General features: G+C 39.9%; 2 protein-coding genes across 2 annotated transcripts in view; one reads left to right on the top strand and one right to left on the bottom strand.

Moving 5' to 3' along the window:
- LOC114663476 (collagen alpha-2(VI) chain-like) overlaps window positions 1-8,281 on the top strand; it is a 64,738-nt gene extending 56,457 nt beyond the window's left edge. Inside the window, exons 28-29 of the mRNA XM_028817225.2 lie at window positions 8-46; window positions 7,527-8,281. Of these exons, the coding sequence (XP_028673058.1) occupies window positions 8-46; window positions 7,527-8,134 (647 nt within the window). The 3' untranslated portion in view covers window positions 8,135-8,281. The remainder of the gene's footprint in view (window positions 1-7; window positions 47-7,526) is intronic.
- Window positions 8,282-13,458: 5,177 nt separating this feature from the next.
- On the bottom strand, window positions 13,459-18,039 carry mrpl32 (mitochondrial ribosomal protein L32). The gene is made up of 3 exons (XM_028817224.2): window positions 17,876-18,039; window positions 16,483-16,670; window positions 13,459-13,741 (listed from the first exon to the last, which is right to left on the bottom strand). Exons 1-3 carry the CDS (start codon window positions 17,967-17,969, stop codon window positions 13,487-13,489), a joined length of 537 nt encoding a protein of 178 aa, XP_028673057.1. The 5' UTR covers window positions 17,970-18,039; the 3' UTR covers window positions 13,459-13,486.
- Window positions 18,040-18,308: the final 269 nt, after the last annotated feature.

Here is an 18,308-nt window from a genome sequence, read left to right as displayed (position 1 = left end):
TTTTCAGAGCCAACAGTCACCTGCCCGGAGCTAAAGTGTGCACCAGGTAAGAAGGCCAGAGGAGGTAAATGTGTACACAAAACTCTTCGTTTTTTCAGGTACAACCCCAAATCAGAAAAAGTTGGGACGGTATGGAAAATGCAATGAATTCGTAAATTTGACTCTTATTTCATTGCAGACAGTATATGAACCCCAGATATTTCATGTTTTGCCTGGTCAACTTCATTTCATTTGTTAATAGACATTGTTAAGGGTGTCCTCGGCCTTTACCCGGCCGAGACATCAGCTGGATGGAAGGACTGGGGGGAGAGAGCATCTCTGAGGCGCTACCTACCTCCCCTGGGCCGCTAGAGGGCAGCCCTCCCGGGCGGCTATGGCACCACGGATTTCTGCAGGGCATGCTGGGACTTGGAGTTTGGCACAGCCCTGTTGGGTTCCGTGAGGGCCACAGAGCCCTACATTGGACTTCCACCACACTTGGGAGTGATTCCAGGCAATACTGATGAGCAAACCTGGAGCACTCCCAGGACCAACATAAAAATGGGAGCCAGAGTCGGGAGGAAGTGGAAGCAGAGAGAAGGAAAAGACTGTGCTTTGTCTTGTGGACATTATGCTCTTGTGTGGAGCCAAGAAAGCTGTAAGTAAACGTATGTGTTGGACTGGAACTCGTGTCCTGCCTGCCTGTGTCAGGGTTAGGGTGGCTGTACGCGCCCCGGTGGTCTACAACATCCATTCCTGTGTTTCTGGCCTGTAACACATTCCAAACAAAGCTGGGCCAGTAAAGCATTCACCACTCTATAGTGTCGCCATTCCTTCTCACAACACTTAAAAAACGTTTTGGCGCTGAGGATACCAAGCGATGAAACATTTCTGGTGTTATTTTGTCCCATTCTTCCTGCAAACACGTCTTAAGGTGTGCAACAGGACAGGGTCGTCATTGCCACATTTTTCATTTCACACATTCTCTATTGGTGACAGGTGAGGACTGCAGACAGGTCAGTCTAGTAGTTCTGCAGCTATGTCTTTGTAATGTGTGAAGAATGTGGTTTTGCATTGTCTTGTTGAAAAATGCACTAACATCCCTGAAAAAGATGGCAGCATATGTTGCTCTAAAATCTCAATGTACTTTTCTTCATATTCTTCTTATATAATACGCTACCGTGGCTGTCCGTTTGTCTGTCCAGGATTTTAAATCACCTGTAGCTCACAAACCGTTTCACCTATTGACCTGAAATTTAGTACATATATACTACATGATGTCTACTGTCCGCTTTCGGGGTGATGATTGACCTCCAAGGTTATTCCTCTTTTTATTTTATTTTATTGTAGAATCAACTCTCAGCAGCGACCAGCAGGGCAGCCATGTGGTGCATGTGTATGGGCACCATTCTCATTCCTACCACCTTCACCGTCACTTCCCCTACCGCTTCATATCTTAAATCATTCTTGAGGCAGATTGAAGACTTAAGTGCCAGCTTAAGTGAGAAATTAAGGAAAGTGTACTAAATAATTGTAACACAAACACTGACTTAATCAGTTTTAACGCAAAAAGATGCCGACGAAAGAAGAGAAGAAGTGGGCCGCTATGGTGGAGAAAAGAAGATCTGCTCAGGAAGCAGCAAGAGCATCAACCTCTGAGCAAACAAATGATAAACGTACAGAGAAAGAGTCTGAAATCTAGGAATGCTCAAGTCAAGTGTACTCACTGCATGTTATCATGTGTGCAGTGCGCCGTTACTGGTATATGTATAAATGACCTTTGTCCAGGGCATTGACACAACCCCATACCATGACAGGCCCTGCAGGCTTTTGGACTTGTTGCTGATAACAGTCTGGAGGGTCCTTTTCTTCTTTGGTTCGGAGCACACGGCATCCGATTCTTCCAAAAAAGATCTGGAATATTGATTCATCTGAGCACCATTCACATCTCCAGTGTTCGATGGTCCATCCAAGATGCGTCTGAGCCCAGAGAAGCTGATGCCGCTTTTGGATGTGGTAACACAGTAAAGTCAGAAGTGGCATTTATGAATGTCACTCTGCACTGTAGTGCTTGACGAAGGTTTGCCAAAGTCGCCCCTCAGCCACGTGGTGCAGTGCCGTCTGAGGGATCAGAGACCACGGCTGTTCAGCTTGGACTTGCGCCCTCAACCTTTACATACTGAAATTCCTCCAGATGCCTTGAATCGTTTAGTGATATTATGTATTGTAGAGGGAGAAACAATGCAAATCCCTGCCAATGTTTCCTTGAGGAACATTATTTTGAAACATTTCCAGAATTTTCTCACGCATTTGTTGACAAACCTAAGATCCTCCGCCCATCTTTTGCTCCTCAAAGACTCAGCCATTTGTGGATACCAAATCAGGATTACAGTCACCTGTTTGAAGTCACGTCGTTATTTCATTATTTGACCTCATTACCGTCCCTAATTTGTCCCCCTGTCCCAATTTTGTTTGGAATGTGTTGCAGGCCTGAAACGCAGGAATGGATGTCTATTAACAAATGAAATGAAGTTGAAAGGACAAATCATGAAATATCTTGGGTTCATACTGTCTGCAATGAAATAAAACTCAAATTCAATTTAAGAATCACTGTGTTTTTGATAGATAGATAGATAGATAGATAGATAGATAGATAGATAGATAGATAGATAGATAGATAGATAGATAGATAGATAGATAGATAGACACTTTATTAATCCCAGGGGGAAATTCACATACTCCAGCAGCAGCATACTGATAAAGAAAATATTTAATTAAAGAGTGATAACAATGCAGGTATAACAGACAATAACTTTGTATAATGTTAACGTTTACCCCCCCAGGTGGAATTAAAGAGTCGCATACTGTGGGGGATGAACGATCTCCTCAGTCTGTCAGTGGAGCAGGACGGTGACAGCAGTCTGTCTCTGAAGCTGCTCCTCTGTCTGGAGATGATCCTGTTCAGTGGATGCGGTGGATTCTCCATGATTGACAGGAGTCTGCTCAGCGCCCGTTGCTCTGCCACAGATGTCAAACTGTCCAGCTCCGTGCCTACAATAGAGCCTGCCTTCCTCACCAGTTTGTCCAGGCGTAAGGCGTCCCTCTTCTTTATGCTGCCTCCTCAGCACACAACCGCGTAGAAGAGGGCGCTCGCCACAACCGTCTGATAGAACATCTGCAGCATCTTATTGCAGATGTTGAAGGACGCCAGCCTTCTAAGGAAGTATAGCCGGCTCTGTCCTCTCTTGCCCAGAGCATCAGTATTGGCAGTCCAGTCCAATTTATCATCTAACTGCACTCCCAGGTATTTATAGGTCTGCACCCTCTGCACACAGTCACCTCTGATGATCACGGGGTCCATGAGGGGTCTGGGCCTCCTAAAATCCACCACCAGCTCCTTGGTTTTGCTGGTGTTCAGTTGTAGGTGGTTTGAGTCGCACCATTTAACAAAGTCCTTGATTAGGTCCCTATACTCCTCCTCCTGCCCACTCCTGATGCAGCCTATGATAGCAGTGTCGTCAGCGAACTTTTGCACATGGCAGGACTCCGAGTTGTATTGGAAGTCAGATCTATATCAGCTGAACAGGACCGGAGAAAGTACAGTCCCCTGTGGCGCTCCTGTGCTGCTGACCACAATGTCAGACCTGCAGTTCCAGAGACGCACATACTGAGGTCTGTCTGTAAGATAGTCCATGATCCATGCCACCAGGTATGAATCTACTCCCATCTCTGTCATCTTGTCCCTAAGGAGCAGAGGTTGGATTGGTGTTTTTGTTTATTATTTACATTTTCCAAACTGTCCTAACCTTTTCCGATTTGCAGTTGTAGAATCAGCACTTGAGCATTTCTTCCATCTCAGATTAGTGGTACACGACAAGCAAGTGCAGCTCCCTGTTAACATCAGTAAGGTCTTGGTCATTTATACCATAGCTAGCTGTGTAAGCCAGTGCTGTAAAAATTCCGGGATTGTAGAAACTATTAAAATCGTCAGAAATAAAATTGAAATGTAGAGATGTCAGGTAATTGAAAGGAACCTCTCTGGGAGTCTCTCTCCTAGGAGGATTCCTTTTGCCGACGTGCTCACATCGCTTGTGCATTAGCTGCGGGAGGAAAAGTAAAAGGGATACCGTTTTGCCGATATTAGTAGCTAAGCGACTTTGTCTTTCTTTTGAGGTTTCGTTTTGCTGACGTACTGGCCTCGCTTGTGTTATTAGTGACTAAGCGAGTTTTCTGTTTCCTCGAAAGTGGAGCCCTTACCCCGACTCCACCTCTCACTTCCAGGCCGACAGACAGACAGACACACACACTTCCACGCGTAGACTTTTATATATAAGATTGCTGAAAACATGTTAACTGAAAAAAGTCACCGGCAACGTCCTTTTGACAAAATTGCACAAGTTTTACATCTTCCACATTACTCGTGCAACTTTCTGAACTCTTTAATTCCACTTCAGAAACGCAGAGAGCATCAGTTCACCACACACAACACCTACACATATGGGACCACTCTGCAGTCATCTGTTGACCTGTTGTGCTTCTCCCAGAACCCTAAATGTTAGTCAGTCAGTCAGTCACTGCAGGGTCACGGGGGTCTGCTGGAGCCAATTCCAGCCATCACAGGGCGCAAGGCAGGAACAAACCCCGGGCAGGGCGCCAGCCCACCAAACCCTAAATGAGTTTATACAATGCCTTATAAAAGCATTCCTTGACTGGATGTTTTCACAGTTTTATTATTTCATAACATTGAGTCCCAGTAGATTTAGTTTGGCTTTTTTGACACTGACCAACAGAAAAAGACCTTTTAATTTCAATGTGAGAACAGATCTCTGCAACGTGATCCAAATTAATTACAAATATAAAACACACCATTACTGGTCAGTGACAGCATTTGTGACTCTCTTTGCCACTGCAGCTTGTAACTCCTTCAAAGTTATCACAGATTGGTGCTTTATATTTGTAATTAACTTAGACCACTTTACAGAGATCAGTTTTCACTTTGACATTAGAAAGTCTTTTTCTGTTGATCAGTGTCAAAAAGCCAAATTCAATCCACTGGTGATTCGATGTCGTATAACTATACGATGTGAAGACTTCCCAGTGGGCTGAATACATTTTATCAGCATTGTATTTATCCTCTGCCACCCACTCAACTACAAAATCTCCTGATTCCAATATCTGCTAACTTTGCATATCATGGTGGCTTTTCTTCTAAATAAATATATACTTTTAACAACATGCATCTTAGACATGATGCCATTATGAGCCTGAAATTGTTAAATTCTTTTCAGCCCAGAGATGAATGGGTAATTAACAGTGGACTGTACCTAAGGTAATATAATAAAGCAGCTGTATTAACACAAGAGCGAGAAAATGAATTATTAAATGCTCCACTATCCTTCTTCAGGCACCATGTAATCACAATAGCAGAATTGTTGAACTCTTTTGTTTTGCATCTTGTAACTATTTGTTTTATTGGTTTTATTTATTTATATAGCACGTTTAAAATAACTAGAAGTTGACCAAAGTGCTCTACATTGAATAAAAGGTAATAGTATGTAATTGAAGCCAGATAAATAATTATTAAAAAGAAAAACAAAAAGAAAACATTCATGAACACACATACAGGTGCTGGTCATAAAATTAGAATATCATGACAAAGTTGATTTATTTCAGTAATTCCATTCAAAAAGTGAAACTTGTATATTAGATTCATTCATTACACACAGACTGATGTATTTCAAATGTTTATTTCTTTTAATGTTGATGATTATAACTGACAACTAATGAAAGTCACAAATTCAGTATCTCGGAAAATTAGAATATTGTGAAAAGGTTCAATATTGAAGACACCTGGTGCCACACTCTAATCAGCTCATTAACTCAAAAGCCTTTAAATGGTCTCTCAGTCTAGTTCTGTAGGCTACACAATCATGGGGAAGACTGCTGACTTGACAGTTGTCCAAAAGACGACCATTGACACCTTGAACAAGGAGGGCAAGACACAAAAGGTCATTGCTAAAGAGGCTGGCTGTTCACAGAGCTCTGTGTCCAAGCACATTAATAGAGAGGCGAAGGGAAGGACAAGATGTGGTAGAAAAAAGTGTACAAGCAATAGGGATAACCGCACCCTGGAGAGGATTGTGAACCAAAACCCATTCAAAAATGTGGGGGAGATTCACAAAGAGTGGACTGCAGCTGGAGTCAGTGCTTCAAGAACCACCACGCACAGACGTACGCAAGACATGGGTTTCAGCTGTCACATTCCTTGTGTCAAGCCACTCTTTAACAAGAGACAGCGTCAGAAGTGTCTCGCATTTGGACTGCTGCTGAGTGGTCCAAAGATATGTTCTCTGATGAAAGTAAATTTTGCATTTCCTTTGGAAATCAAGGTCCCAGAGTCTGGAGGAAGAGAGGAGAGGCACAGAATCCATGTTGTGTGAGGTCCAGTGTAAAGTTTCCACAGTCAGTGATGGTTTGGGGTGCCATGTCATCTGCTGGTGTTGGTCCATTGTGTTTTCTCAGGTCCAAGGTCAACACAGCCGTCTACCAGGAAGTTTTAGAGTGCTTCATGCTTCCTGCTGCTGACGAACTTTATGGAGATGCAGATTTCATTTTCCAACAGGACCTGGCACCTGCACACAGTGCCAAAGCTATCAGTACCTGGTTTAAGGATCATGGTATCCCTGTTCTTGATTGGCCAGCAAACTCGCCTGACCTTAACCCCAAAGAAAATCTATGGGGTATTGTGAAGAGGAAGATGCAATACGCCAGACCCAACAATTCAGAAGAGCTGAAGGCCACTATCAGAGCAACATGGGCTCTCATAACACCTGAGCAGTGCCACAGACTGATTGACTCCATGCCACGCCGCATTGCTGCAGTAATCCAGGCCAAAGGAGCCCCAACTAAATATTGAGTGCTGTACATGCTCATACTTTTCATGTTCATACCTTTCAGTTGGCCAACATTTCAAAAAATCCTTTTTTTGCATTGGTCTTAATTGATATTCTAATTTTCCGAGATACTGAATTTGGGACTTTCATTAGTTGTCAGTTATAATCATCAACATTAAAAGAAATAAACATTTGAAATACATCAGTCTGTGTGTAATGAATGAATCTAATATACAAATTTCACTTTTTGAATGGAATTACTGAAATAAATCAACTTTGTCATGATATTCTAATTTTATGACCAGCACCTGTATACCAACACATAGCCTTAAATCGCTTATATTAAATTATGTAAAATAAAAATGCATACATAAGATGAACACAGTATAAACAATATTAATAGAAGGCTATAACCACTCAAACTAATAAGCTAAAAAGCAAGTGAAGAAAAGTGCTTTTTTAGCAGAAACTTAAAACTATGAAGTGTGGGAACTAGAGACAATTGTTTTACAGTCAAGTTTTATGCGAAAATAAAATCCCAAGAAGATGAGGTAAAGAGTGAGAGAGAAAACCGCATTACGATCTCGCAAAAATCGTGCGAAGTAATTACGACATGGCACTACATTTGTTCTTAACCCCATTTTTCTACCATAGATGTTCAGGTTGCTCCGCTTGTGCTGCGACCCGTGGACCTTCTCTTCTTTGTGGATGGCTCAGAGCGCACCGGAGAGGAAAACTTTTCCACGTTTCTCCGTTTCATCCACCGGCTCTCTCAAGAAATATGCCTGGCGCAAAAAGATGATGATGACCAAGGAGCGCGAATTGCCATCCTGCAGTTCGGAGGTGAAACTGAGCAGGACGTACTTCTTGACCTGTCATACAATGTCAGTCGCATAGAATCTTTAATATCCAAGGCTGTATATCGTGACTCTTCCTCCCACCTGGGGAGTGCAATATTTTACGCCACTGACAAGATGATAAGAAATCGCAACGGGAAATTAAAAGGGCTACGGAAAAATGCTGAAATATCTTTTGTCTTTTTGACGGATGGTGTAACCAATTTTAAAAATTTCCAGGAGGCTGTCAACTCAATGAGAAATGCAAATGTTGTTCCCCTTGCAATCTCTGTCGGTTCAAATATCGATAAGGAGGTGTTATTGCACCTCGTCCTTAACGAACGCTCATCACTGTTTCATTTAAAGGACTATAAGGATTTGGTTTCTGGAAAATTTATTAGGAGTATTGCTGCTTACTTGGGCTGAGTTTTTGCTTATCTTGTATTCAGTTTCCTGTATGTGCTGCGAGATGTAAAAGGTGTATTAGGCATTGAGTTGTGCTCCTAATCTAATTTCATTTTTTTTATAGTAGTTGCAATTCTTGTGTGATTTTGTAAAAACGTAATCAACCTCCAACAACCTGTGCATCTGTCGAACTCCAGTTTTTATAAATGCTTTATCTTTCATTTTGATAGAGTGGCTGTAATTCATGTCAGCAAGTGAATGTTGTACCAATAGTATTAGTTAGATATTTCAATATGTGAAAGTTTCGGTATTAATTACAATATGATACACACCTATCAGTTTACAAATGTAATTATTTCAGCAATTGACATATCTTTCGCTGTGATCTACAATCTTCTATTGAGTAAATGGACCACTAATATCATGCAATATCCAGATGAATATGTAGAACATTCCCTTCAGCAAATGTGATTTTGAGCTACACATACACAGCATCCCGGTGAAGTGACAAATCAGCTGCTCCTCTGCAGTTTCTATTGGTCCAAGTCTGCGCTCCTCCCAGGGGTGCCGCACAGAACTCTGGGCCCCATACATAAGCAGTTTCTGCGCTCCCCTGCCTCTCGAAAATAAACGTTTCATTCCTGGTTTCGTGTCCCCCACTATGACACTCGTGCTCCTCCAGCTGCTAACTACACTTTCTGTATTTATGCTGACACTTGTCACACACACGTCAGAAAACGGACTAATTTATTCTAACACAATTTTAATTGGCCTGCATTCTATGTATTATAGCATGTACAAATAATGTCATCAAGAAAAACTTTCTAAAATCTTTTACCACAATAAAAATGTCATTGGAAAATGTTATTTACACTTCGCCTCTTCCATATACAAGATAAGCCAGTCTTCCTAAAACAGAAGGTTAGCCGTTTATACAAATCACTGATTGGACACCATTTGCTTTAAGAGCACACTGCCTCTGCCATCTCATGGATTACAATTGGATAATTTTTCTCAAAAGTGCTTCTGAAAACCTTTGGCGATTGTGATAGACAAGCTGAATACGGATATAATTTCAGATCGACTGTATCAAGTATAGCTTTTATTAAATTTACTATGCTTTACCACCCAAGGATGTAGACGCATTGCATTAGTTCAACTGAGCTAAAAATGTTTTGCTGCTGATTTTGGTTTGTACTCAGCATCTGATGCTTCTTGTTCCAGTGTCCAACTTGGCCAGCAATGATGAATTCCACTTGCCATGTAACGGCTTTTCCATCACTGCAATGTCCTGATGAAATCTTTCACCATTGTTCTTCATCCCTGAAAATCTTGGTGCAGTCAGTGAAGTCTGTGACCACCAGTGGGCACACCAGCTCCCCAAAGCTGACACATACAGGCATGGATACAAGTTCAGCACAACACAAAAAGCCTTTTTTCAGTTGGAAACGCTTCCCAAATGGTTTCCCACAAGTGCAGCACCAAGCACAGTACTATATACATAATAAGCACACTTTTCTTCTTTCTCTCTTTGTCTCCTTCCACCTCCACTCCTCCTTCAGTAGGTTTTGCTCTCCACCTCCTAACATTGGCTCCCAGAATGAAAGCAGCAGGGTCCTTTTATGCACGGTGGTCCATTAGCATGGCCTGGAAGCACTTCTGGGTGAGGAGGAAGCTCAACATGGTAAGGCTCTCCAGACTCCAAAGCACACCCTGGTGGCACCCACAGAACCCAACAGGGCTAAGCCAACAAACTTCAACTCCCGTGATGCCCTTCAGGAATCCATGATGCTGCTGCAACCCTGGGGGGCTGCCATCTATTGATGGCCCTGTACATGCCTTCTCCCCCTGTCCTTGCCACCTGAAGGTGTCCTGGCCAGGCCAGACTTCCGACCATCCCTCACAAGTCTTGAGTGTGAATGCAGAAAATTCATCTTTAGCGACATGTTGCACTTCATGGTTTTGTGTGCTTGAAGCTTGTTGTCAAGCAGCTAAATGTACTTTGGTACCCTGTAGTTGCCATGCGCTTACCTCTGGCCCCAATGGCAGTTTATCAGACTGCTTGTCTTTGAGGATTTACCCGAGTTGTGAACCAAAAAAGGCTTTCCTTAATGTTGACATTTGTTATTTGTGGAAACGTCTACCGCAAATATTGAAGTCCATCACCTTCCTTGTTCATTGCTTTCATGAAATTTTTCACCGGGCCAAGTTTTATACGGAGAGGATGCAAAAATATCCTTGTTGGATCAATGAGTGGTTTTTGTTCCACAAGTTTGCTTTGTACCCTCCCCCACAATAACCTATCATTTATTGGGGAGGAGCAAATGCTTTAGATTCGTCAAAAATTTCGATGTCTGTTTTTTTGACAGATCTCGATGTTTTAGGGTCCCCCCGATATCGAAAACATCGATATCTTGATGATGAGTGTGTGCTTGTCTGGGTGTCACAGTTTCTTGAGGACAGTCTAGAGCTAAAACAGCTGGATGGAAAAATACCAAACTTGAAACTTAAGCCTGTTATGAGATATTGATGTGCTGATTAGTTTTTGAGTCAAATTGTGGAAGAGAAAGAGGCACCCTAGAGGAACACTCAAGCACCATAATTCTTCAATAAATTATGAATTCTTTTCATCAATTGCTATCATAGTAATCTATTTTATGATCAGAAAGATCAGCACCAGAGTGGTAAATAATTACTGAAATGTTATACAGTAGAAGATTTCGGGTATCTTGGTCCATAGGGCACAAAGCCTACTGACGCTCACGTCCAAATTTTTTTGCCCTGGGACCAAATGCTTATGGAATGGCAAGATGTTTATAAAGTAATGAGATCTTTAGGACAGCAGTCCCTTTCACAGATGAAACAACAGGATTTGGTATATCCAAGCTGTATCCCTAGTAGCAGTGCTACTACTGTCAGATCACCACAGATGTAATAAGTACAACAACTACAACGGGGACAATTGTATAGTTGTGACAGGAAAGGAAATTACAAAGATAGGCAACTGCAATAAAATGGAATGTGACAGAAAAATTTAAAGGCAATTTTTTGTGTGTGTTTAGCAGGCCAAAATGTATACAGTACACACCTAAGTGTTCAGGAAGCAAAATCTTTGTTGTAAAATGTTATCACTTAAAATGTAACCGGATGACTTTTATAGTATTAGCTACCGCACCTTGAAAGAGAGGTGTTAAAACTTATTAAACTGCAAGAAAGACTTCACTGATTCCTTTATACCAGTGATAACTAACACAATTCCACTGAAACAACCAACTTGCCGCGCACACTCCGTTTTTTTATTCTTCACTCATAATTCATTAACTGCTTAATGTCACCAGGAAGCGCAACACCTGCAGCTATTGTAAATCCAGAAGTAATTTAACTTTTTTTAAAAGTTTTTCTAGCAAAGAATTGGACATCCTAGGGACATTTTCAAGCATTCAGAATGTAGTAGCATGTTGTATTCAAGCCTAGGAAGTAACATTATAATTTAACAAATTATTTTTAATTCTGTGTGATGCCATCTTTGTCTTGCACATACACTGTCAGGCTGCAGCTTCATTACTACAAGCAGCCCCCAGGTTGCTAGGGGCGTGGATCTGAAAGTTGTGATCATTGCCATCTTCTCCACTATGCTATAAATAATCAACCTTTTGTATGTGATGTTGTCCGACTTTGTGGATAAACAAAAAAATGTCTAGCGTGTTTCTTTGTTCAAAAAGTCTGTTATGCGTTTCTTGACTTTGAGTTGCATTCTCTCTTGAACTTTGTTAGCTAGTTAAGGGTATACCACTGGGCACTTCCTAGCCCCTTTTTCCTTTCTGCTCCTGCTTACCAGTGCCATAGCAACTTAGAGGTTATTCTTGCACAGTAAAGAATGAAAAATTCTGTCTTGCTCAAAACATTAAGTTGAGGCTTCTGAATGACTCTGTAAACTTATTGCCATGAGTTTGTGTCTTGTCGTGGGCAACTATCTCAATGCCAGTGTCCATGTTGGAATGGGTTGTTGTGCGTCTCAGCCACTCCACAAAACACTTGGCGTAGCCGGCAGGATTTGCACTGGAGCAGGTGGAATGTAGTAAGAGAAATTAAAATAAATGCCTCAAAGGATGTAAAGTTGCCTACATTTTTAGACGTGATTTGCATTTTGTTACAGTGAATTATTCCAAGTCCTCCTCCTCGACCAGAATCTCTAGACTTATGAAGGAACAAGTATCGATCTGGTGACTCCTCAGCTAGGGGAACAGTTTCACATTTACTAAGCCAGGTTTCAGTGAGAAGACACAGATCAGATTTTGTACTTAATATAATATCATTTACCAGAACAGCTTTACTGCCAAGAGAGTGAATGTTTTAATAAGCAACATTTAAAACTGCATGCTTCTTTCTGAACTGGCGATATATTTTTTGTTTTAATTTGAAGTAAATTTCTATTACAGATGCCCCTGGTGGAGGGTCTGGTTTTATCCCTTGGTCTAATTATACACCTTATTTTTGGTTATCATTTAATTTAAGGTTTGTATCAAGACTAAATTTACTGGATGCCCCACAACCTAAGTGCTCTAAGTGAGTCCACCTAGAACTGCTTCCCAATAGTTATGTCATCATGTAAAAGGGAAGCTGCTCTGCACTTAGCAAATTTGTTAAGTTAAGGTCACAGATTTTTACCTACCAAGACCAAAGCAATTATCATTTTTAAAGGTCTTTTGACTTCTATTAATATAGAAAACACACTAAATTTCTAATGACAGTCTCAAGAATACCGATTTGCTACAGATTAGGATTTCTTTTTAGTGACGTTAAAAATACCTGTGCCTGACATGAAGTTTTGCTTGCATCACTGCATTAATATGTATGGAATATGAGTAATTCCTTTTTATATGAAGAGGAATCCTGTTTAAGGGAAAAGCATACACAAACAAAACGTTCATCTTCAACATCTTTGATTATTATTATGGATATTATTAAAAGTCTACTGCATATTTGAAAAGTATGTACAAGCATTTACAAAACATTAATCAACGGATTGAGCAGGGGAGTCCCAGCAGATACAGGTATCCAGCTTCTTCGGATACCCTCTAGTGAGTGGGCAAAAAACAACCCTACTCCATATATACGGACTCTGATCACCTCACACACTTGAAAGATAAGACACATATAGTGCATCACTTCACATATTTTCTTCTTTTTTAACCAAGCATGAGATGATAATTTAACAAAATGCTAACTGCAAATTACAGCTTTCCATTTGCAAATCTATTTTACGTTTAGGAACAGGTAGTCTAATCAATACTTTATGGGTGATAAGATAAAGACTACAACATAAAATATTCTTAATTTGCTTAAAAAAAAATTTATTGAAATGATTTGCATTCAGTATCGTGAAAACCAGTTAGGGCGCTTTCGACTTCTCTCTACAATCCTCTTATTTTTGTCATCCTCTTCTGGATTCTCACCTTCATATAAGACCACTGTTTCTACACTGGGGCTGTTTAAGGGCTTCTCTTCAAGTGCCTGTATCTGTCGTCGGATAACAGCCGTCTCATGTTTAACTTTTTCATAACAGTAACCACAAAGGACATGTTTTTGCTTTAGATTTCCACAGGCTGGGCAAAGCTCAATGTTGGTCTGAAATAAAATAAACAAATCATTTGTTCAACAAAAAACCATGACTGACAGCTCTGAACTTTTAAGTTCTTAAACAGTACTATATGGTTGAACAGCAAAAATTCCATCATGACGAAGTTTCAATTAACTTATTTTTACGTATGATTCAGTCATCGAATTTACATTCATTCTGACACTTATTTGTTCCACAAATTTGTGCATTATAGAAAATGTCATATGACAATCAAATGTAAGTTTCAGTACAACAAATCAAGATTTAAAGAAGTCACACACATTTGGTTTGACTACGACAATTACAAACGAGATTACATTTAAATTCTTGATTAGAAAATTACAAATTAAAGGAAAAACTTAAATAACTGCTTGCAAAGTTGCAAGTGGTCAATCTTTTTTTTAATCATAAATATGTACTCATTTCATTCTTGTGACCATAAACACTTTAGATTTACTTTCTTTCAAGGTTAATAGAAATAATTTATTCAGAATCAAGATATAAACATACAAAAACTAATTATGCATTTTGCATACATTAGAAAAAGGTTACGTGTATTTATTTACCAGACACAGAGCTAATTTAGAGTGGCTCTCCATGCCTTTTCTAAATTGTTTAAAAGAAAATAGATGTATGGCTCCAACTGTGGACGTTAAAAAAGATCTTAATGTGCATGCAAGGCATAATTAGTGGAAAGGTATATTAAATATGAACATGAAGCAGTTGCTCTGAAATACCCAGTCTTTAACATTTAAGCTGCTTTAAAACATTAAATCTACATTTAAGGTAATGGATTTAAAGGAATATTCGAATCCCTTGGCAATGTTTCCCATTTATGTTGTGCTCCGATTTTTCCAGAAGGAACCATTAATAATATTTTAGCAAAAAAATGCTGTATGGGTTCTACACATTTTGAGTATATGACTTAATAATGGACATGTGGATTATGCATCATGAGTAATATGAAATTTTTTTTCTTTTATCCATGGATGTTCTTCACATGGGCAGCACGGTGGCGCAGTGATAGCGTTGCTGCCTCGCAGTTAGGAGACCCGCGTTCGCTTCCCCGGGTCCTCCCTGCGTGGAGTTTGCATGTTCTCCCCGTGTCTGCGTGGGTTTCCTCCCACAGTCCAAAGACATGCAGGTTAGGTGGATTGCGGATTCTAAATTGGCCCTAGTGTGTGCTTGGTGTGTAGGGTGGGTTTGTGTGTGTCCTGCGGTGGGTTGGCACCCTGCCCAGGATTGGTTCCTGCCTTGTGCCCTGTGTTGGCTGGGATTGGCTCCAGCAGACCCCCGTGACCCTGTGTTCGGATTCAGCGGGTTGGAAAATGGATGGATGGATGGATGTTCTTCACATTGGTGCCATTTTACAGCGCTGGTCACCATTGGGTTGTATTATATCATAAACGTTTTTTCGCTTGCTCTGCATAAAAACATTAGATTACATTCCCCCAAGTAAACCCAAATCCCCCCCGTCCCCCCCCCCCCCCCCCCCCCCGCCGCCACCATCATTACAAACTACACTGGGTAAGTATGTATACAGGCATATATAAGTAAGTACTTTTGAGTGGAACATTCCTTTAACTCTTTGAGGGATGAATATTTTTTCCAAAAAACAGTTTCTGAAAAGCAATGGTTTCACACAGAAATCAACATAAAACATCTGTTGCTGCCAGTTTGCCAAGAATATGCGTCAGGCTTGCTGCCAGGCTGTCTTTGCGTAGCTGGGTCAAAGTCACAGTGCATTGCAATCTGGTTTCTACCTCTTATCATTGTTAAGTGGCAGTCCTCCCTGGCGAACATTGTCGGTACAATGATTAGCTGGGGACCAATCAGCTGAAGCTGGAACCTCATAATCATTTTTCAATCACTTATATCAAAATCTGAGTTTGACAAGTCATAGTCCAGTTCAGAGAGAAGAGGCAAAACCTCATCCACAGAGTGTTTTGCTTTACGCATTCACTTTGTTCTCTCGCCAAATGTCAGTGCCATTTTTGCCGTTGTTTGCGCCTTACTACTCACACGAGTGCAGGAAACCTTGGTCAAACTAATGATTCTAACTTTCCTTCTAGCAACGAGAGTCCAACTAAAACATAACGGTTGGTTTTGTCACTGTTTACCATCGTCAACTCCTCCTTTTGACAAAATTCGACATCAGCCCTGAAAGAGTTAATATATTGTTTCTGTGTCAAGTACTGGAATATTTCTCAAAATCTCTCAGAGACAACACTACAGTGAAAATTATTACATGGTGGCCCTTCCACCACTCACATGAGGTCCATCAGTACATTGGCTAATGCTCCTTGGATGTTCAGTCAGACTTATTAAGTTTATAACATACCTCACATATTATGTTATGAATTTTAATCATACATTTTAACAATTTGCTGCCTGCAGTTAGACGTTTTGATAATTTTACTTTACTCTGTACTCTACATTTAATGATGAATTTTATTTTATTCTTTACTCTATATTTAAAGATGTTTAAACAATTGTTTCCTATAGAGTTGGATAATGGTTTGCTGCAGTTTCTCAAAGCTGACATCTAAAGTAAAATGCGCAATTAAAGTAAGCTGTCAATTTATTATGCTAGTTGTACTTTTAATAAAAGCTGAAATCTAAGCTAAAATGTGCTGTTTGACAAACACTGTCATTTTTGCCGAGCTTTTCATTATGTGGACTACTCTAAAGTTCTTTTTAGAAAAATATAAAGCTTGCTATCCCTTTAAATTATCAACAGAAATCATACCTCTACTTTGATTAATTTTTGAGGATTGCGTCTTCTGCAGCGATTTATCTCAATGGTGCGCCTCTTTTTTGGGGCAGCCATCCAAAAGATGCTATCAAGAAAGTTGGGCTCCTCTGAATTTTCACCAAGAGGGCCATTTGATTTAGGAAGCACTGTTGGACCCTGAATCACCAACCCTGGCGCTAAACCTAAAAAAAAAACCAAATAAATATCAAACACAAGATTAGTGCAATGGTTCAACAGAAACAGAGTTAAGGTGCACAGAGAGGTTTACTTTGTTTCTGCCTGCTTTATCCATCAGTTTTAAGGATTATGTTACGTTACCGCTGTCAGACTGAGTCACTGACTCTTTCTTGAATGCATTTAGAACTTAAAGCTACGAATGGTTGTTTTTTAACCATAACACAGAACAGATATACACAAACCATTTCATAGTTTGACACTTAAGTTATGTTACAACTAACACAACTATTGGCATTTTATTTACATATCAACAACAAAAATCCTCACAGGTGGCGCAGTGGTAGTGCTGCTGCTTTGCAGTAAGGAGACTGTGGAAAATTGTGGGTTCCTTTCCCGGTTCCTCCCTAGCGCTTTGAGTACTAAGAAAAGCGCTATATAAATGTAATGAATCATTATTATTATTAAAAAATTACAATACAAACATGACTATATAACTCAGGCTGAATTCAAACAAAAACAGTTCCAAGAGTACATGCTATTTAAATCGTTTACATTTGTTCTCATAAATTTTACTTTTATATGAATAAAGTCCTCATTGCTTCCATATTTTTACATACCGAAATTACGTAGATACACTTTTCTATCCATTTTAAAATGTTAAAACACGTTTTTTTCTGACTACCACAGGATGTGATGATTGGCCTACTCTGCACTGTTATAATTAAACGGCATTTGCTGTCTATCCAAATTGATTAATATTACAACCTGTACTTCTATAACAAATGCATTCTGAAAATGATCCACACAACACAAAATTATTTTAACCATGTGTAAAGAAATTATTAAAATATTTTTAAAAAATCTATGATCCACACTTCACAAAGTTATTTAATCATTTGTAAAGAAATTATTACAAATTTTAAAAATCTTTAAAGAAAAATTGTAGTCGCCAGATAACAGTTGCACCACCAGTTGGCACTTCAGTATTTTTGCTAATATTTATTTACATATCTTTCTATGTGTATCGATAATTTTCGTCGGTAAATCCATACTTTCACTGTAATTTATATTATTCTGTTCAAAGTGAATTTGACCTTGGATGAAATTATAAACAGATGAATTAGCTTACGAATAATCAAAAAGCTTTGCAGGTAACAGGATTCGTTCGCCCTTAACACACATTCTCAGTAATAACCTACAAAGAAAGTACCTGTTAATCTGCTGAATCCCATCATATCCAGGATCTTTACTTCCATATTTAAAAGGGAATGTCTAAATAAAGAAAAGACACGCTCCAAATTCATGTCTACAGCTATGACCCCGTCAACTGCTAGCCACACGATTCTGAATCGCAGGTCACGTCGCTCCAATTACGACAGCGCAAGCCCATTGGAGCATGGGAAAGGAACCCGATGCCTCATGGGAGTTGTAGTGCTCCAATTCCGATGTGACGCGAATATTTCTCAGCTGTACAGTTTAGGTGAACTGGGTGATCAAAGAAATTAAAAGCTGGACATTCAAAAGACTGAAAACAATTAAGAAAGAGTCTTGAAATTAATCGGAAACAAAAAAAATTATAATCAATCAAAGGGATCATCGCGTGCACTTCACACAGAAACGTGAAGTTAACCAAAAACTTAGGA

Source organism: Erpetoichthys calabaricus, chromosome 13 (assembly GCF_900747795.2).
Source record: "Erpetoichthys calabaricus chromosome 13, fErpCal1.3, whole genome shotgun sequence".
In the NCBI taxonomy this organism is placed as follows: Eukaryota; Metazoa; Chordata; class Cladistia; order Polypteriformes; family Polypteridae; genus Erpetoichthys; species Erpetoichthys calabaricus.
This window is presented reverse-complemented; position numbering and strand designations above follow the sequence as displayed.

Excerpts from the sequence above, each read along its gene's own strand:
- mrpl32 (XM_028817224.2), bottom strand. The coding sequence starts at position 17,969 with ATGAATTTGGAGCGTGTCTTTTCTTTATTTAGACATTCCCTTTTAAAT. Across the intron at positions 16,671-17,875 it reads GGGATTCAGCAGATTAACAG|GTTTAGCGCCAGGGTTGGTG; the intron begins GTACTTTCTTTG and ends TTTTTTTTTTAG. Across the intron at positions 13,742-16,482 it reads AAAAATTAATCAAAGTAGAG|ACCAACATTGAGCTTTGCCC; the intron begins GTATGATTTCTG and ends ATTTTATTTCAG.